The 15,344-nt window shown below is 30.5% G+C and overlaps 5 protein-coding genes across 10 annotated transcripts; 3 read left to right on the top strand and 2 right to left on the bottom strand.

Moving 5' to 3' along the window:
• Positions 1-507: 507 nt before the first annotated feature.
• On the bottom strand, positions 508-2,461 carry LOC111303614 (actin-depolymerizing factor 2-like). Of its 2 annotated transcripts, none has more exons than XM_022900004.2 (3): positions 2,276-2,461; positions 958-1,223; positions 508-856 (listed from the first exon to the last, which is right to left on the bottom strand). In XM_022900004.2, exons 1-3 carry the CDS (start codon positions 2,276-2,278, stop codon positions 706-708), a joined length of 420 nt encoding a protein of 139 aa, XP_022755739.2. In that variant the 5' UTR covers positions 2,279-2,461; the 3' UTR covers positions 508-705. The 2 variants fall into 2 exon arrangements, with proteins under 2 accessions (XP_022755739.2, XP_022755740.2); XM_022900005.2 differs by lacking the exon at positions 2,276-2,461 and adding an exon at positions 2,165-2,252.
• Positions 2,462-4,880: 2,419 nt separating this feature from the next.
• Positions 4,881-5,716, top strand: LOC149515212 (histone H2A-like). Its single transcript, XM_089742596.1, has 2 exons — positions 4,881-5,206; positions 5,290-5,716. The coding sequence occupies exons 1-2, from the start codon at positions 4,997-4,999 to the stop codon at positions 5,527-5,529; spliced, it is 450 nt and encodes a 149-aa protein (XP_089598722.1). The 5' UTR covers positions 4,881-4,996; the 3' UTR covers positions 5,530-5,716.
• Positions 5,717-7,471: 1,755 nt separating this feature from the next.
• Positions 7,472-8,080, top strand: LOC111303616 (Histone superfamily protein). Its single transcript, XM_022900008.2, has one exon. The coding sequence runs from the start codon at positions 7,551-7,553 to the stop codon at positions 7,860-7,862; it is 312 nt and encodes a 103-aa protein (XP_022755743.1). The 5' UTR covers positions 7,472-7,550; the 3' UTR covers positions 7,863-8,080.
• Positions 8,081-8,416: 336 nt separating this feature from the next.
• LOC111303618 (glycine-rich RNA-binding protein 4, mitochondrial-like) lies at positions 8,417-15,344 on the top strand. Of its 5 annotated transcripts, none has more exons than XM_089742601.1 (5): positions 8,417-8,594; positions 8,752-8,820; positions 8,900-9,006; positions 9,133-9,202; positions 15,153-15,344. In XM_089742601.1, exons 1-4 carry the CDS (start codon positions 8,498-8,500, stop codon positions 9,178-9,180), a joined length of 321 nt encoding a protein of 106 aa, XP_089598727.1. In that variant the 5' UTR covers positions 8,417-8,497; the 3' UTR covers positions 9,181-9,202; positions 15,153-15,344. The 5 variants fall into 5 exon arrangements, with proteins under 5 accessions (XP_089598727.1, XP_089598724.1, XP_089598725.1 ...); XM_089742598.1 differs by lacking the exon at positions 15,153-15,344 and adding an exon at positions 10,340-10,548; XM_089742599.1 differs by lacking the exon at positions 15,153-15,344 and adding an exon at positions 10,269-10,548.
• On the bottom strand, positions 10,735-11,405 carry LOC111303613 (histone H2B). The gene has a single exon (XM_022900003.2). It carries the CDS (start codon positions 11,329-11,331, stop codon positions 10,888-10,890), a length of 444 nt encoding a protein of 147 aa, XP_022755738.1. The 5' UTR covers positions 11,332-11,405; the 3' UTR covers positions 10,735-10,887.

Genomic DNA, 15,344 nt, shown 5'->3' with positions numbered 1-15,344 from the left:
CCTTGTAAACTGGAAGGATTGTAGCATGCGACCGAAGGATGACCAAAAAGCTTACCATTCATTCAATAAAAAAAAATGGAAAAAAAGAAATGCATAAGCTTGTCAACGTACTTGGTTTCATTACCATGACCAGAAAGGGGGATGGAATAGGTGAAAGCCTCGAGTAAATGAATTAAGCTTGCTCAAATTGTTTTTGTCTAAACTAAATGAAATTCAATGAATAAAGCAGATTGTAGAAATCAGAAAGGCTTCCACAATGACAATGAGACCAACTTCATTAATATTTCATCTGCATGTCATTAAATCCAAAAATTAGCAAACATTCCAGTTCGCATTTCAGATCACCAAACAGAATCAATTAACCCGCAGGGCACCATTTTTACCTGTAAAACCAAACATTCATTTTTATAGTTGCAAAAACAAACCTCGAAAAGAGTGTATCATACCCCCGAAGAAGATTTTTGTTTTAATGACTCAACTGCCCGACACTCCATCATATAACCTCCATGCATAACAAATCATAAGATATAAATGGAAATCAGTAAACTTGTTCTAGACGAAGACTTCAATATAAAACTTGAACAACAAACCAATATCATAGTTCAGTCAGGTGGATACCGCCCCCCACAGCCTATTAACATTTCATCTAAAGCAAAAGCAGAGAGCACTTGAATATCTCCATTCCTGCCTCTTGGAGACTCCAATTTAGCTGGCACGGCTTCTTATAACATCAAGTCCCATCTCAGTGGGATCAGTTGCCTGCAGCTCTACTTGAATACCATCCAACTCTCTCTTGAACCTGTCCTTGGAGCTAGCGTAAATCATCTTGCTTCTCACCCTTGATGTGTCAGGAGACCTTAATACAAACAACAAGAAACATAAACAGCAATGATTAAAATGCACAAGGCTTGGGAATAATAGTAAAAACCACTAATAGTTTTAAGCGCGTAATAGTACCATGCAATGAAGAAAATCCTGCTTTTCTGGCAATTCTCAGCAGTCACAAAGTCAAAATCATATACAGCATATCGACACTCATCAGCAGGGAGGCTTGCAGTGAAATCCTCGTAGCTTTGAGTTGGCTCACCAACCTTTTCCACAACAACCTGCTTTTGTTTCTCCTCAATCTTGAATACTATGAAGCGGTAAGTTCTTTTAGCCTTTAAGTCTAGAAACTTCAGCTTGCAGTCATCATGCACAGCCATTCCAGAAGCTGCATTAGCCTGCAATAGAATAGTTCATAGAATACATAAGCTTACTTACAACAATGACCCCTTCAAATTATATATTACCAATTAATCCATCAGCTTTTCCAAAGCTTTTCCCTTTTCTATTGGCAAGCATTCCCAAGAAACAAAATCATCAATAGGCCAAATAGAGAAATCGCATGTTTTTGAGTTCTGTCCCGTTTAGAAAAGAAGAAAAATGCGGGTCAATGACTTGAAACATTACTTCCATAATGAGAGCCCAATTCATTAACCAACCCACAAAACGAACCATCTAGGCCGACCACATTGATCCAATCCCCACTTATATTCCAGTGTTTTGAAAATAAACCGTAAATTTGGAATCACCCAAATTTTTACACATTTAACGGGCATAAATACAATATTCCAATCTTAGAACTTTAACTAACTGGCGCCACTATGAGAGATGAATGCCAATGCCTTTATTTGAGATAACTTCAAGCAACAACAAGGATAAAGGTAGTCGAGAAGACATGTCACTGGTCATCAATAGGACACTGCTTCAAAACAATCATCTATCCACAATGCACATTGGAAGAATGATCAAGAAAGTAATCCCATTTTGAAACAGAAAACCAAGAAAGATATTCGTATTAAACAGCTAATACTTCATGATCAATAGTTCATTAAACATTAAAACGCTTATTAAGATTGTATTCAAACGTAAATTTTCGAAGGAATCAAAATGAGAGATCCATAGAGATTAACTAAAGCATCTCTAAATTCTCACATTTGATACAAATTTAACAATCCAAAACAACAAAGCATCAAACAAGAGACCAAACAATGAACACTTATTGTACCGTCAAATCATCGATTCAAATTCAAACTAAGTTAATCAGCAGAAAACACGGAGATCTATGTTCAACACAAATGATAAATCAGATCTACATTAACAATATTTTAAAAAAACTTACAGTAAATCAAAATCTCAAAGAAGCACGGATCAAAAACCAATAACTGAACAGAAAACGAAAAAGAAAAGGAAAATAAAAGCAAAAAAAAAATAGAGGATACGTAAAACTCACCATGGCTTTTCTAGGTAAAACTTACAGAGTGAAAATCTAGGGCAACAAAAATATCTAACAATATGGTAGACGGAACTGGGCTTCTCGAAGAGACTGAGAGTGACAGATAACAACAATAATATTTCAACAAGCAAAAGGACTCCTTTTTTTATTTTTTGTCTTTCTTTTTCATTTTTTTGTTCCACCGTGAAGTGAAATATCTCAGAGGTCGTGCGGAACAACGGAGAGAGAAACGTGGTCTGTCCAATGACAGTGTGACGCGTAGCTAGAAGTTGAAATGTCGGCTATGCCCCGAAGCCAGGTTGCTTTCGCGGTCGGTTTTCGACTGGGATTCGGAACATGGATTCATGAGATAGGCTCTCCCAAGTCCGACGCGTGATCATAAACCTTTTTATAACTCAGCCCAGACCAATGGGCCAGATGTAAGTCCGTGATATGTAATATGGGTAAACTATGAAAACCAAAACCAAGCCCAGTATACACCTTAACAATGTTTGAAACTTTAAATTTTTTTATTTTCAATTTTATTAAAATAAAACTGCTTTTAGTAATTTTATGATACTTGATATATATATATATAAAAATAAATAAATTGTAAATATACAATTTATAATATTTACATTTAGTTATTTTGATTTAATTGTTAAAAAATATGTAATTCTTACACCCACATAATTAGATCCCTCCTTATATATATTAATGAAATTTATAAGTAATTATTATGAAAATTTTATAGTGTTTTAAACTTGTTTATGTTGTTTGGTTGAAAGCAATTTTCTTTAAAGATTAGAGTCGTATTAATGAAAATATGTATTTTTTAAATTACAATTATAATCACGTATTATATTCATATGATGAACTAAAATAATTTAATCAATTTTTTTTTTCGAGTTTGGAGTCATGTTAATGAAACTATGTATTCTTTTAAGTAATAATAACTAAAATAATGAACTATGAGTAAAAGAGGTGTTAATTATGAGGTTATGTCTCATGCAATTATAATTACTTATTATTGTGAATAATAAAACATGAATTTACAGCTACCTATAAAGGGTCTAATTCAAGGTTATTGCATAATTCAATTACCTCCATCCCCTATTGCGTGTCAGTCTAACCCTTACTTATTAAGTTAAAGTTTAACCATGTGTGATTTAGTTCAAATTTATATTGAATTTATTTAATTATATTTTAATTTGTGAGTTTATATAATTAGTTAGTGATAATTATATATAAATGTAATATTTGATTATAATTATAACTTTTATTAGTAATATTTAAAAAATACAACTTAATAATAACAACTAAATAAAAAAAAAAAAGAGATTGTTTTGAATCTTCATATTAATATTGGATATTAATTCTTGCCATGTTAAAATAAACAATTTTCTTCTTAATTGTAGATATTACATAGTTTTGTTTATTCGTACAATGGATTTCTAAACTTAAAAATGAGAATTCATCTTTTAAAAATAATGAATGAATTATTCATATTAAACTCTAAAATATGCGTATAAATTAGAGATATCAATGGATAAAATATGAGATGAATAAAATATTTTTGATCTCCGTATCAATAACTAATGGATATTTCAAATCTATATTTATTATCATCCATTTTGAATATTGAGTGGATACAGTAATACTCGTATCTGTAGCTTTTTAAAAAATAAAAAATAAATTTTTTTATTTTTATATTAATGTAATTTTTTGATAAATATATATTAACATATAAATTTGAAATAAAAATATATTAATTATAAATAATCTAAAATAAAATTTATATTATTTTAAAAAACTATTTACTAAATATATAAATATATAGGATATAAGATGAATAATATATTAATCGTTTTCGCACATAATAACAAATTTAAAATCCTACTTGTCTCCAAAATTCGATATTCATAATTATTTTCATTCAAATAAAAAATTTAACTTAAAAAAAAAATTGACATCTCAATATAAATTTATGTTGATGAACTAGCTTCTTTTGCCAACGAAAAAGGATAAGTAATGAAAGTTTTCACTAATTTATCTAATATCTATTAATGTATCTTAGTCTAAATTTATGATTGATATTTAAAAAAATATATTTTTTTTATTTAATTTAAAATTATGCAATTTCAATCATTAATGTAAATGAAGATACATTATTAATCATTAAATAAATTAATAAAAACTTTTATTATTTTTTAAACAGAGCGGAGAATATACATGCCAACTAAAGGCCGAAAGGATCTCGTTTATACTAGCCAAAAATAGGTCTGAACATAAGAACATGACATAACATGATGTACCAAAATACCCCCATTTAATGGTATAACTAAAATTTTGCATTTGTACTTTGCACGGCACGGCACTAAAAGACACTGCGTTCTAAATCCCAAAATTCAGAAGCGGGAAACAAAAGAAGCCCATTTGATTCGTCAAGAGACAAATTAAAAAAGAAAAAAAAATTCAAACTCGCTCCTCGTTGGTTCATTCAAAACCACACGGATCACCCCCAAGTAATCTTCAACGGTCGATAATTTCTCAATCTAACGGTTCTCGTTGCCCTCTCGCTCCACTCCACTTCTTACAAAACCACCGCTATAAAGTACACAAACCTCGCGTTACATGCCCATATTCTCTCGTGAATTCCAATTAATATAGTATTGCTTTAAAGTTAAGAATTTAATTTCATAAAGCGGTAGCGGGTGTTATCCGGGTCGGTTCGAAGCAATGGAATCCGTAGGAAAAGTAAAGAAGGGTGCCGGAGGAAGAAAAGGTGGTGGCCCAAAGAAGAAGCCCGTTTCAAGGTCCCTCAAAGCTGGGCTTCAATTCCCCGTCGGAAGAATCGGGCGTTACTTGAAGAAGGGGAGGTATTCGGAGCGGGTAGGAACCGGAGCTCCAGTTTACATGGCTGCCGTTCTTGAGTACTTGGCTGCTGAGGTAACTAAGAGCTAAACTAAATTATTAAATGAATTATTATTTTATTATAACTCTTAAATGGCTGAATTTGGATTTGAATTCAGGTTCTGGAATTGGCTGGAAATGCAGCACGTGACAACAAGAAAAACAGGATCATTCCGAGGCACATGCTACTGGCCGTGAGGAACGACGAAGAACTGGGGAAGCTTCTCGCCGGCGTCACCATCGCTCACGGCGGCGTCTTACCAAATATCAATCCTGTTCTTTTGCCAAAGAAGACTGAAAAGGACACCAAGGAACTCAAATCTCCATCAAAGGCCACTAAGTCTCCTAAGAAAGCTTAGTTGGACAAGGAAACTTCGATCATTAGGCCTTCTTTCTTAATTGTATGTGATTTTGGGGTCCTTAGGATTTTATTTTATTTTTTTTGGGGTTATTGTAGGGGAAAAGAAGGTTGAAAACAGATTTAACATTATTATGTATGTGATTTCAATGGAAATGAAACTACTTGTCTTATGTTCTTTACATTATCATGTATGAGATGCTTTGTTGCAATTTGACATTAAGGCTTTGTTTGTTTTGTTTGTTTTGGCAAACAACTGACTTTAAGAAGATTTTTTTATATTTTTTTATGTTTGTTTAGTAAAAAATTAATTGGTTAAAAAAAACCGGCTAATTTTTAAAAATTGTAAGGAAAAAGATAATTTTTGAAGAATAATAAAATTATTTATTAAGTTGGTGAGAATAAATCAATTTAAATTAAATCTTAAATTTGATTTTTTAAGTAATTAGACTAAATTCAAAATATTATTTTATTAGTAATAATATTTTATTTAATTTTAATTAAAATTTTAAATATTAATATAAAATGTCTTAGTATTTTTATAATTTTAATCAAGCTATATTTGAATAAATGATAAAATTAATTGTGATAAGATTGATAATAATAATAAAAAGTATTATAATTACAATTAAAAAAATTTTAATGAATAATTTATATTAATTTAATCTCACTGAAAATATGATAAATTTTAAATACAATGAAATCTAAACGGAAAATGAAATCTAAACTTGATTTTATCTAATATGAAATAGTATTATATTAATAAAAATTAATTTTACTTGTTTGTTTTCAATTAAAAAATCAAATTATTAAAATATTAATATTTAAAAATTTTTATATTTTAATTTTAAATATTTATAGTTTGTATATTATTATACATAACTTTAATATTTCAATGATTAGTTTTATATTATAATTTTAGCAATAAATATTTATACAATAAATAAATTTTATTATTTTAATATTTAATATTGCTTTATATAATAATATTTTTTAAAAATATGACTTTTAATCATTTATTAATTTTTATATTTTAATTATAAATATAATTAAATAATACATTTGTTACAATTTAATAATAAATAATTTCAATATAAAATAAAACTATTTAAATAGTAAATATTTTTAAAATTTAAATATTTTATTAGTAAATACTTTTAATTTTTTAATAATATATTAATATTGTTTGTATGGAACTCACTTCTTTGTATAGGTTAATTATGGTTATTATTGGTATATTATGTTTAAGAATAATATTAACTATTTTGTACCCCTAAAAATTATTTTTATTTAGGTAAAATTTGCTATTGTGGACATAATTTGTAACTTTTGTATAACTATTTTTATGTAAAAACAATATGTAAACCATTTATTATATTTTAAGATTGTAGGATTTTATTATAATGATTGTCTGTGTTATTTTTTATTATTAATTTTAATTTTATATTTGTAATATTTATTATTATTACTAATAAGTGTAAAAATATTATTTAAATAGTTATGTGAAGAATATTATTTTAATGAAAATATTGATTTTTGGGAAAAATCCAAAATTCAGAAAATATTTTTATAATATCATTCAAATAAGAAAAAAATCAGACTTTTTTTAAAAAATAAATTTATTTTCTAAAGCTTATTTTTAAGAAGGTATTTTTAATGAAACAAACGGAGTCTTGAGGTCGAAAATTCCAAATCTTGGCGCGCTATTTACCGCTGCAAAAATCGTTTTCGAGTTTTCAACTCATAGAAGAAACACAAAAACCGAAAAGGGCGTTTCAAAATAACCGCTAAAATCTATCCACGTCGTGGATCCGCGTTAATAATTTTCCTCATCTCAACCCTCTATTATAACTTATCAACGGCCAAAATTCATCATTAAACATTTCACATGGATCACTCTCCCAACTGAACACTCCCCACTTCCCCTATTAATATCCCACCATTTAGTTTCAATCCCGCAAGGCATCCATCAAATAACCAAATCAACAAAATAATTTTCGCCATCCTTGTTGGATTTTCAAGATGTCAGGAAGAGGAAAGGGAGGCAAGGGACTTGGCAAGGGAGGAGCAAAGCGCCACCGTAAGGTCCTCCGCGATAATATCCAGGGAATTACAAAGCCAGCAATTCGGCGTTTGGCTCGTAGGGGAGGGGTCAAGCGTATCAGTGGCTTAATCTACGAGGAAACTCGTGGGGTTCTGAAGATCTTCTTGGAAAACGTGATTCGTGATGCCGTGACCTATACCGAACATGCGAGGAGAAAGACTGTGACTGCTATGGATGTGGTTTATGCACTGAAGAGGCAGGGTAGGACTTTGTATGGATTTGGTGGTTAGATTTTAGATGAATTTAGGGTTTAGGTTTGAGACAGTCGGTGATGGGGATTTGAAAGCCTTGCCGTCAAGAATGCTTGAGCGATTAGTATTAGGGCTTGTAATTAGTTGGTCTGTTGGGATTATTAGAAATTATAAGTTGTCCTGTTGTTTGCTTTTGCGATTTGTAATTCGTTCCCTGAATTGCAGATTTTAATGAAATTTGAAGTTAATTTTGTTAATTATGCTTTTTTATATATAATGCGAAATACATTAGCTCAAAATTTGCCAATTTCTTTAATAAAAAAGAAACTTATTGCTAAAAAAAAAAGTAATTACTATATTATTAATTTTTTAATATTAATAAATTTAGTAATTAACTATTTTAATATTTTGTAATCATAAATAATTATAAATATTTTAAAAGTATGTCAATATTAATTAAAAAATAAAAAATTTTAAAATAACCATACAATAAAAAATATTTTACAATAAATCAGCTAAATAATAAAAACTCATTATTTTTAAAAAGTTAAATATTTTTACTTTCTAAATTTAATTTCCTCCAAACAAATTAACCTAAAGAAAGTTCGCTACTTTTAAGTTCGAGACATTCTATTGGACATTCCGCAACCCTAAATGAGCTTATTATTGAAAAAATGCAGAGTATTAACGGAGCGGTTCGTGTTTTCCGTAAAAACCCATTGGCTGGATTGGTTTGTACTCGCGATTCTTGCTCCAAATTATTCGTTGGAGGTCTTGAATTTTTCGTACTCCTCTTTTTTCTCTTTATCCAAACGGTGACATTTCTGTCTCTAGGCTGAGAAAATTTGCTCAAAAAAAGCGGTTATTTACTATTTTATTTCAATTTTACCTTTATATAATTGATTGTGATAAGTTTTGCTAATTTCAGGGCTTTCATATGATACCAATGAGACTGTTTTGAAGAATGCTTTTGAAAAACATGGTGAAATCATTGAAGGTAATTTTCTTGGGTTCTTCTTTCCTTTGACGTGTTTTTCTGTATTACGAGGTAAAAAGACATGTTGTGATTTGGGCAGTTAGGGTTATCTGTCATCATGTGAGTGGGAAATCGAGGGGGTATGGATTTGTGCGGTTCGCTTCGGAAGCTGCAGCCATTGCTGCTCTCAAAGAAATGGATTCCCAGGTTTGTTTGAACTTTGAAGTAATTAATTCAATTACTCAGTTATCTCCTTATAAATTTAAATATTTGTTTTCTTAAAAATGAGCAATTCAACTGAGATTTCATTTTGCATGTTATGGTTGCTTTTAGGTACTGGATGGTAGAAATATTCGAGTTGAATTTGCACACAAGGGATAATGTTTGATGTTTCTCATCACAGGTTTGATCCCTTCAGTTTTATTAGTTTTTTATTTTCATTTAATCAACTTAGGAAAACTTTATGTTATCATCGAATGTCGTATGTTTGATCAGTGAGTAACTTAGGGTTATACCAAATTTATTTGATGGATGGTTTCATTTGATGCCCGAGACCTTTGTAGCACATTCAAATTGTTTAGAAATTAATGAAATCTCCCGAAGTAGGATTTGAACCTACAGCCAAACAATTAATGCTCGAATAGGTGAATATACTAACTGCATCATTATGTTCTGAACCTAGTTTGCATACTAATTTAGCGTGGTGAGCAGCTCAATCCTTGGAACTTACTATAGTAAGGTGGTGAAGAGCCAATATCAAAGTGCTGAATCTTTGATAGAGAATAATCCGTTTCGAGGAATATCCATAAGCAGGCCGATATGTATATATATATAAACCAGTCTTCGAAGGGCTGGGGCAATTAACTATAGACAATGTCTTGTTCTCTTTTAACCAATTTTCGATTCAGCTGCTTCCCAAACAATTGCTTTTGTCTTTCAGAGGCACATTGTTTGTTTGTTTTTGGAAAGAAACTGAGAACATACGGGATCACTGTATATGGGAAGTCATTTCTCTGTTTTCGGGGTCATTGTGATTGAGTTTGTTGTTAGAGCACAAGTTACATCTGACAGCTTATGTGCCTATCAGCAGATGTTTAACCAATCCATCATTGGGACCATCATACAATTGTTTTGATTAGGGTCTAGCCGTATAGGCTTTCATTTAGCAGAGACATTTTCACACAGCTTGTGCGAGTCAACCTTGCAATGGTAGGAATTTGAGTTTTCATCGTTACATCGTTGTGATCTTAATGAATTGTTTTGCTCTTCATCATCATGTTAGCAACTGTTATTTCTACTTTTACTTGGTGGCTGGCTGGGAAGCAGATGAGGTTTAATATGTCTCTTTATTTTGATTATGCAATGTAGGTAAGCTCTACTTGCCTCAAAAGTTTGACTGCATATTGAAGGCCATGTTGCAGTGAAAAATGAGGATATTAATGCTGCTAACTTTTGACCTGATTGATTAGAATTTTGCGGTTGAAATGTTATCAATGGAGCTTTCTTTAAACCAAATAATTCAAGAATTTTCATATGTTAGTGATTTGGGGGCATTGATTTCTTGGGTCCAAAACTTGAAAGAGGAGTTCCAGTTTGGAGTTGGATTTTTCAGCTAGAAGGATGGATGTTACATCCAACATTTTGTGCAGGGACCAGGAAGACAATTCAAGTGAGCTTCTTGATCTGCTATGAAAGCTTAAACTCAACTGACATTTCTTGAGTAAAAATTGCTCATTTCACCTGTCCAAATGCTTTTATCATTTGATTCACTTGCTCACAGTAATTTCAGGACTCAAGCCACAATAAACATTCTTAAAACTTGTTCTTCAAATTTGTTCTAACTTGGTTTCACTGAAGTTGGATCTTCACAATTATTCGTGAAAATGAAAAAAAAAAACCATTATTCCAGAATTAAATAAATTTTAAAGAAACATATGCCCAGAAATTATGCGAAATTATATTTAATTGCATTCAATTCTAACATAGTCACATTAGGATCGAGTAGATCCATCTTCAAATACATACCTAAAATGCATAAAATTAAAAAAAAAAAAAAAAACCCTAACTACATAACGATAAATCCGTCTTTCAAGAAGAAGTAAACTTGGTCACGGCCTTGGTCCCTTCAGAAACGGCGTGCTTCGCAAGCTCGCCTGGAAGTACAAGTCTAACAGCGGTCTGGATTTCCCTGGAAGTGATCGTGGGCTTTTTGTTGTACCTTGCGAGCCTAGAAGCTTCTTGAGCAAGCTTCTCGAAGATATCATTAATAAAACTATTCATAATTCCCATAGCCTTGCTTGAGATCCCGATATCTGGGTGGACTTGCTTCAGGACCTTGAAGATGTAGATCTTGTAGGTCTCAGTACTCTTCTTCGTTCTCTTCTTTTTCTTGTCTCCGGCCGCTGCTCCACCTTCTTTGGGAAGCTTTTTGCCGGCCTTTGGCTTCTTCTCCGCCGGAGCCTTCTCGGCTACCGTCTTCTTCTCCTCTGCGGGCTTCTTCTCTGCTGGCTTTTTCTCGGCTTTAGGTGCCATTTTCTCAGAGTTAGGGTTTGTTTGGCTTTAAGGAAAACAAGAGATACGAAAATTGACTTTGAAGGAAATTGGGGTGAGATACTTGTAATGGGAAGTTTGGTGGTCTTTATATAAATAGAAGCGATAGCGGTTATTGGATTGTTTAGTTTTCACAAGGATCGATGACGTGGTGGATTTGAACCGTTGGATTGAGCTGAGTTATGTGAGCAACTTGACGGTGGAGATGGTTTGGATATTTGGGATCCATTGTTTGCGACGCGGATTGCTGGTTTGGTGTTGTATTACGTCGTTGGATTGTGGTTGACGAAAATTGCAAACCGACGGTGAGATGGGATTTTGATTATTTATATTGACTTGGATTGTTGACGTGGCAAGCAAAGAAAGGTTGATGACATCAATAGGCGCCGTTGCGCGGAAACGACGGCTTTCCATAACCTCCAAATGTTCAGTTAATGCTATTACTGAAACGCCCTTATAATACATATTACTGCCTAATACATAAGGGTTAAACTTGTAAAGTAAAAAGTGTAAAACCCTAACGAATAAATATTTTATTTGGATTTTTTTTTTACTATTTTTGTTAATAACTCAATTTTTAAATTATTATAATATTCGATTTTGAAATGGAAAAACAAATATTGAAGTTTGGAAGGATGTATTGAAAATGATATTATGAGAATATTAACTATGATATATTATTATTATTGTTATTAGTTTAAGATTAAAATTATGTTGAAAAATTCAGCATTTAACTTATCACATTGGTCACGATAATCAAAATTAACAAAAAGTTGTCACATATTCCCCAAGTTAAGATATAAAAATTTCAAGTCATAAGAGTTAAAATCCATCATATATTGATAACAAAGTGGCCCAAAGTGTAGTTTTCCAACAGTCTTATTACCTCTTTCAATGTAATGAAGGGTATATTTGTTTTTAAAAGAAATAAATAAAAAATGTCACACATGTTAGATTGAACTTTGTAGCAATTTTAAGATTTCCCTAAATTGAAATTTTCAAGTAGTAATCCCAAAATAAAATTAATTCGTCATGCATTCTCTCTCTCCCTTTTATCCTCCCTAAAAACCAGTCATTCTTTGGTTAGTGTATAATGATAGCGATTAAAAATGATATATAAGTAAAAAGATGTAATTAATATATATTTTTTGTTTATTTTAGTGAAAATAATCCATTAAATATAAAAGTCATTCGTTTACTAATATTTTTTATATAAAACAATCGTAATTCAAAAATAAAAAAATTTTAAATCTTTAAATTTAAATTTTAGACATGGTAAAATTTAATTTTTAAAAATATTTAATATACCAATTAAATTAAATTCTCATTTTTATACTTAAACTTATTATTTAATTGGTTAAGGCTCGTTCTCATCGATGAAAGGATCTTGAGTTCGAATCCTGTCGGTAGTCACTTGTTAGGGTTTATTTTGCATGATCTGCAATCACCTGTCTTAAGTTATTACGTATAACACATTTTGCTCTGATTTTAAAGATTTAGCAGTTTATTTATTATAGATTTTTCTTATCCAAAAAAAAAAAAAAAAAAACCTAGTATAAACAACCTCTATAGTCACATGTTAATCGGATACTTTCACACACACACACATATATATGTATATAAATATATTAGATCATGTTTGGTACCATAAGATTATGATAAAATATAATAAGATGATATTATAAATAAGATTAGATTAAATAATATCATTATATTTGATGTATGCATAAATTAAGATAAGATAATTTATTTATTGATTAAAATTATCTTTTTTTTAAGTTTATACAATTTAAATTATTGATATAATTTTTAAAGATATAATAAAATATATAAATTTAATCTCATAGATTAAATATATTGAAAGAATTTAATCATTTTGTATTAACAAGATGATAATTTTTCTTATAATTCTATTATTTTCAATTAAATATAAACAAAATATAATAAAATAATTATCATATTCTCCTATCAATTATCATAAATACCAAACATTACCTTAAAGTATTATTTAAAAAATAACTCCTTGGGTCTTTTCGGCGTGGTTCCTTTAGTCGAGCAGCTGACTTTGCAAGATCCACATATACCCCGAAGGGACATTTTCATTCCTGTGAACTTCAGTCACTCGGGAGCCCTAAAACATAGTCTTCAGTCTTCACTATTTCCTCGCCTCTTAAAAACCAAAACGGCAAAACCTTTTATCTTTTTTGCTCTTAACTCTCCTTAAACAACCCTGTAGCGGCCGCCATTTTTGCTTTCAGGTAAACCCTGATTTTCCTTTCACATTTTAGATCCAACCAGCTCCTCAAGCTTCGTCGTTGTTATAGATTTTCTCCCTTTTCAGATAGCAACTTTTATTTGCTGTTGTTGGTTCCTTTTCTTATGCTGGACTTTAGTTATTATAATTGAATAGATTTATTTGTATTTAACTTTGTATATTATTGAATGCTTGCTAGTTGCTATTGATCTTCTAAATCCAAAAACGAAGCTGAGAAGGTTTTTGAGCCTCTAGGCAAGTTAAGAGTCAGTTGTTTCTATATGTTTTGGTTGCCTACATGTTAGAATGGCTTAGAATAATTGTAATTCACTGGAGAAAAGTTGGGTTTTGGTTGTAATGGTATTTTCTTTTTTGTTTGAATGAGAATGGGACAGTGAGAAATTAGTGTTTGTTATTCATTGTAACCCTCAATCTCTTTGACTCCGACATCGAAACGAGGACTAATCACCCCACATTGTTCAGCCTCCCGTTCAGTTCAACGACAAATTTACCAGCTCTGTGGTCATCAACTTACTCAAACTCTCCTATATAACCTGCAATGGCAGTCGAAAAGTGTCAGTATCTTCATATTACTATAAATAAAATTAAATTTTTAATAAACAAGCATGGAGAGTATGGTTAACAAACCATGCTTCTGCAGGACCAAAAGGAACTTGATGATCATTTTTGAGGAAGGCCTGATCATGACTTGTCGTTTGCCCTTCTTCTCTGTGTATTATGCTTTCATAAGAATTTGTAATTGACGAGATAAAGAAAATTTTGTCAGAAGAATAGAATGAAATGTATTTGAAGGTGGAAACACTCTTTGATTTATGCATTATTTTATATTTTGCAATTCGTGTGCCATCGTGTTATATTTCATATCAAATATCATTTTAAACATGATAAGAATGATTTTGACACGAATACGATACAAATACTTAAATGACACGAATAACTAAAACACGAATACGATATATTTATTATATGTGTTACACATGACATGATAAATTAACATATTTTAATCTATTTTAAGAATGAATAACATTGCATGATATGATTAATTTGATTATACATGATTAATACGATTAAACGTAATCAACATTAAAATATATAATTAGCAATTTAACACTAAATTAAAATAATAATATAACAAAAACACTAAAATGCGATTACATGTGTGTTATCAATGCGTCATTTATATGTATTAACATGATAACATGATTAAAACTCAATTAATTAATTAATTATGTCTTAAACATATAACACATGTAAAACATAAAACATGACACGTGTAACGTTATTTCTTAAATGTATCAATACGATTAAAACACAAAATACGATTATAAAAAATATATATAATTTATTACATGTCATTTTCATATCGTATTATCGTGTCATATCTAAAATTATCATTGTTTTGTTTATTTGTTGCGTGCCATGTCTTGTATTTATTCTAATTGTCCACTGGATGACAGAAGCTTATGAAAGGTTTAATCAATCGAAATGAGAGTGCTATCTTATGCTATTTGTGTGTTTCTTATTGCAGTTTGGATTTATTGTGCTCACCACATCTGCTGGCATCATGGACCATGAAGAAGCTAGAAGAAAGAATGTTGGTGGAAAAGTACTTGGTTTCTTCTATTGAGACAAAATTCCTGATATTTTTTATTTTTTGATTTCTCTTCGTGTAGAACTTGCTAGTTTTCCTCAATCGGTGTTGGTACAATTCTAATGTTGT

This window comes from Durio zibethinus, chromosome 13, assembly GCF_047325235.1.
Source record: "Durio zibethinus cultivar Kanyao isolate XHJ-2024 chromosome 13, ASM4732523v1, whole genome shotgun sequence".
In the NCBI taxonomy this organism is placed as follows: domain Eukaryota; kingdom Viridiplantae; phylum Streptophyta; class Magnoliopsida; order Malvales; family Malvaceae; genus Durio; species Durio zibethinus.
The sequence above is the reverse complement of the archived record's forward strand: the minus strand, read 5'-3'. Positions and strand labels throughout refer to the sequence as shown.

What these genes read in the sequence shown, in the direction of transcription:
- LOC111303616 (XM_022900008.2), top strand. Translation starts at nt 7,551, where the DNA reads ATGTCAGGAAGAGGAAAGGGAGGCAAGGGACTTGGCAAGGGAGGAGCA.
- LOC111303618 (XM_089742601.1), top strand. Translation starts at nt 8,498, where the DNA reads ATGCAGAGTATTAACGGAGCGGTTCGTGTTTTCCGTAAAAACCCATTG. An exon ending in CTCCAAATTATTCGTTGGAG is followed by an intron (nt 8,595 to 8,751) that starts GTCTTGAATTTT and finishes TGCTAATTTCAG; the next exon opens with GGCTTTCATATGATACCAAT. An exon ending in ACATGGTGAAATCATTGAAG is followed by an intron (nt 8,821 to 8,899) that starts GTAATTTTCTTG and finishes TGATTTGGGCAG; the next exon opens with TTAGGGTTATCTGTCATCAT.
- LOC111303613 (XM_022900003.2), bottom strand. Translation starts at nt 11,331, where the DNA reads ATGGCACCTAAAGCCGAGAAAAAGCCAGCAGAGAAGAAGCCCGCAGAG.
- LOC149515212 (XM_089742596.1), top strand. Translation starts at nt 4,997, where the DNA reads ATGGAATCCGTAGGAAAAGTAAAGAAGGGTGCCGGAGGAAGAAAAGGT. An exon ending in TTGAGTACTTGGCTGCTGAG is followed by an intron (nt 5,207 to 5,289) that starts GTAACTAAGAGC and finishes ATTTGAATTCAG; the next exon opens with GTTCTGGAATTGGCTGGAAA.
- LOC111303614 (XM_022900004.2), bottom strand. An exon ending in AGGATTTTCTTCATTGCATG is followed by an intron (nt 857 to 957) that starts GTACTATTACGC and finishes GTTTGTATTAAG; the next exon opens with GTCTCCTGACACATCAAGGG.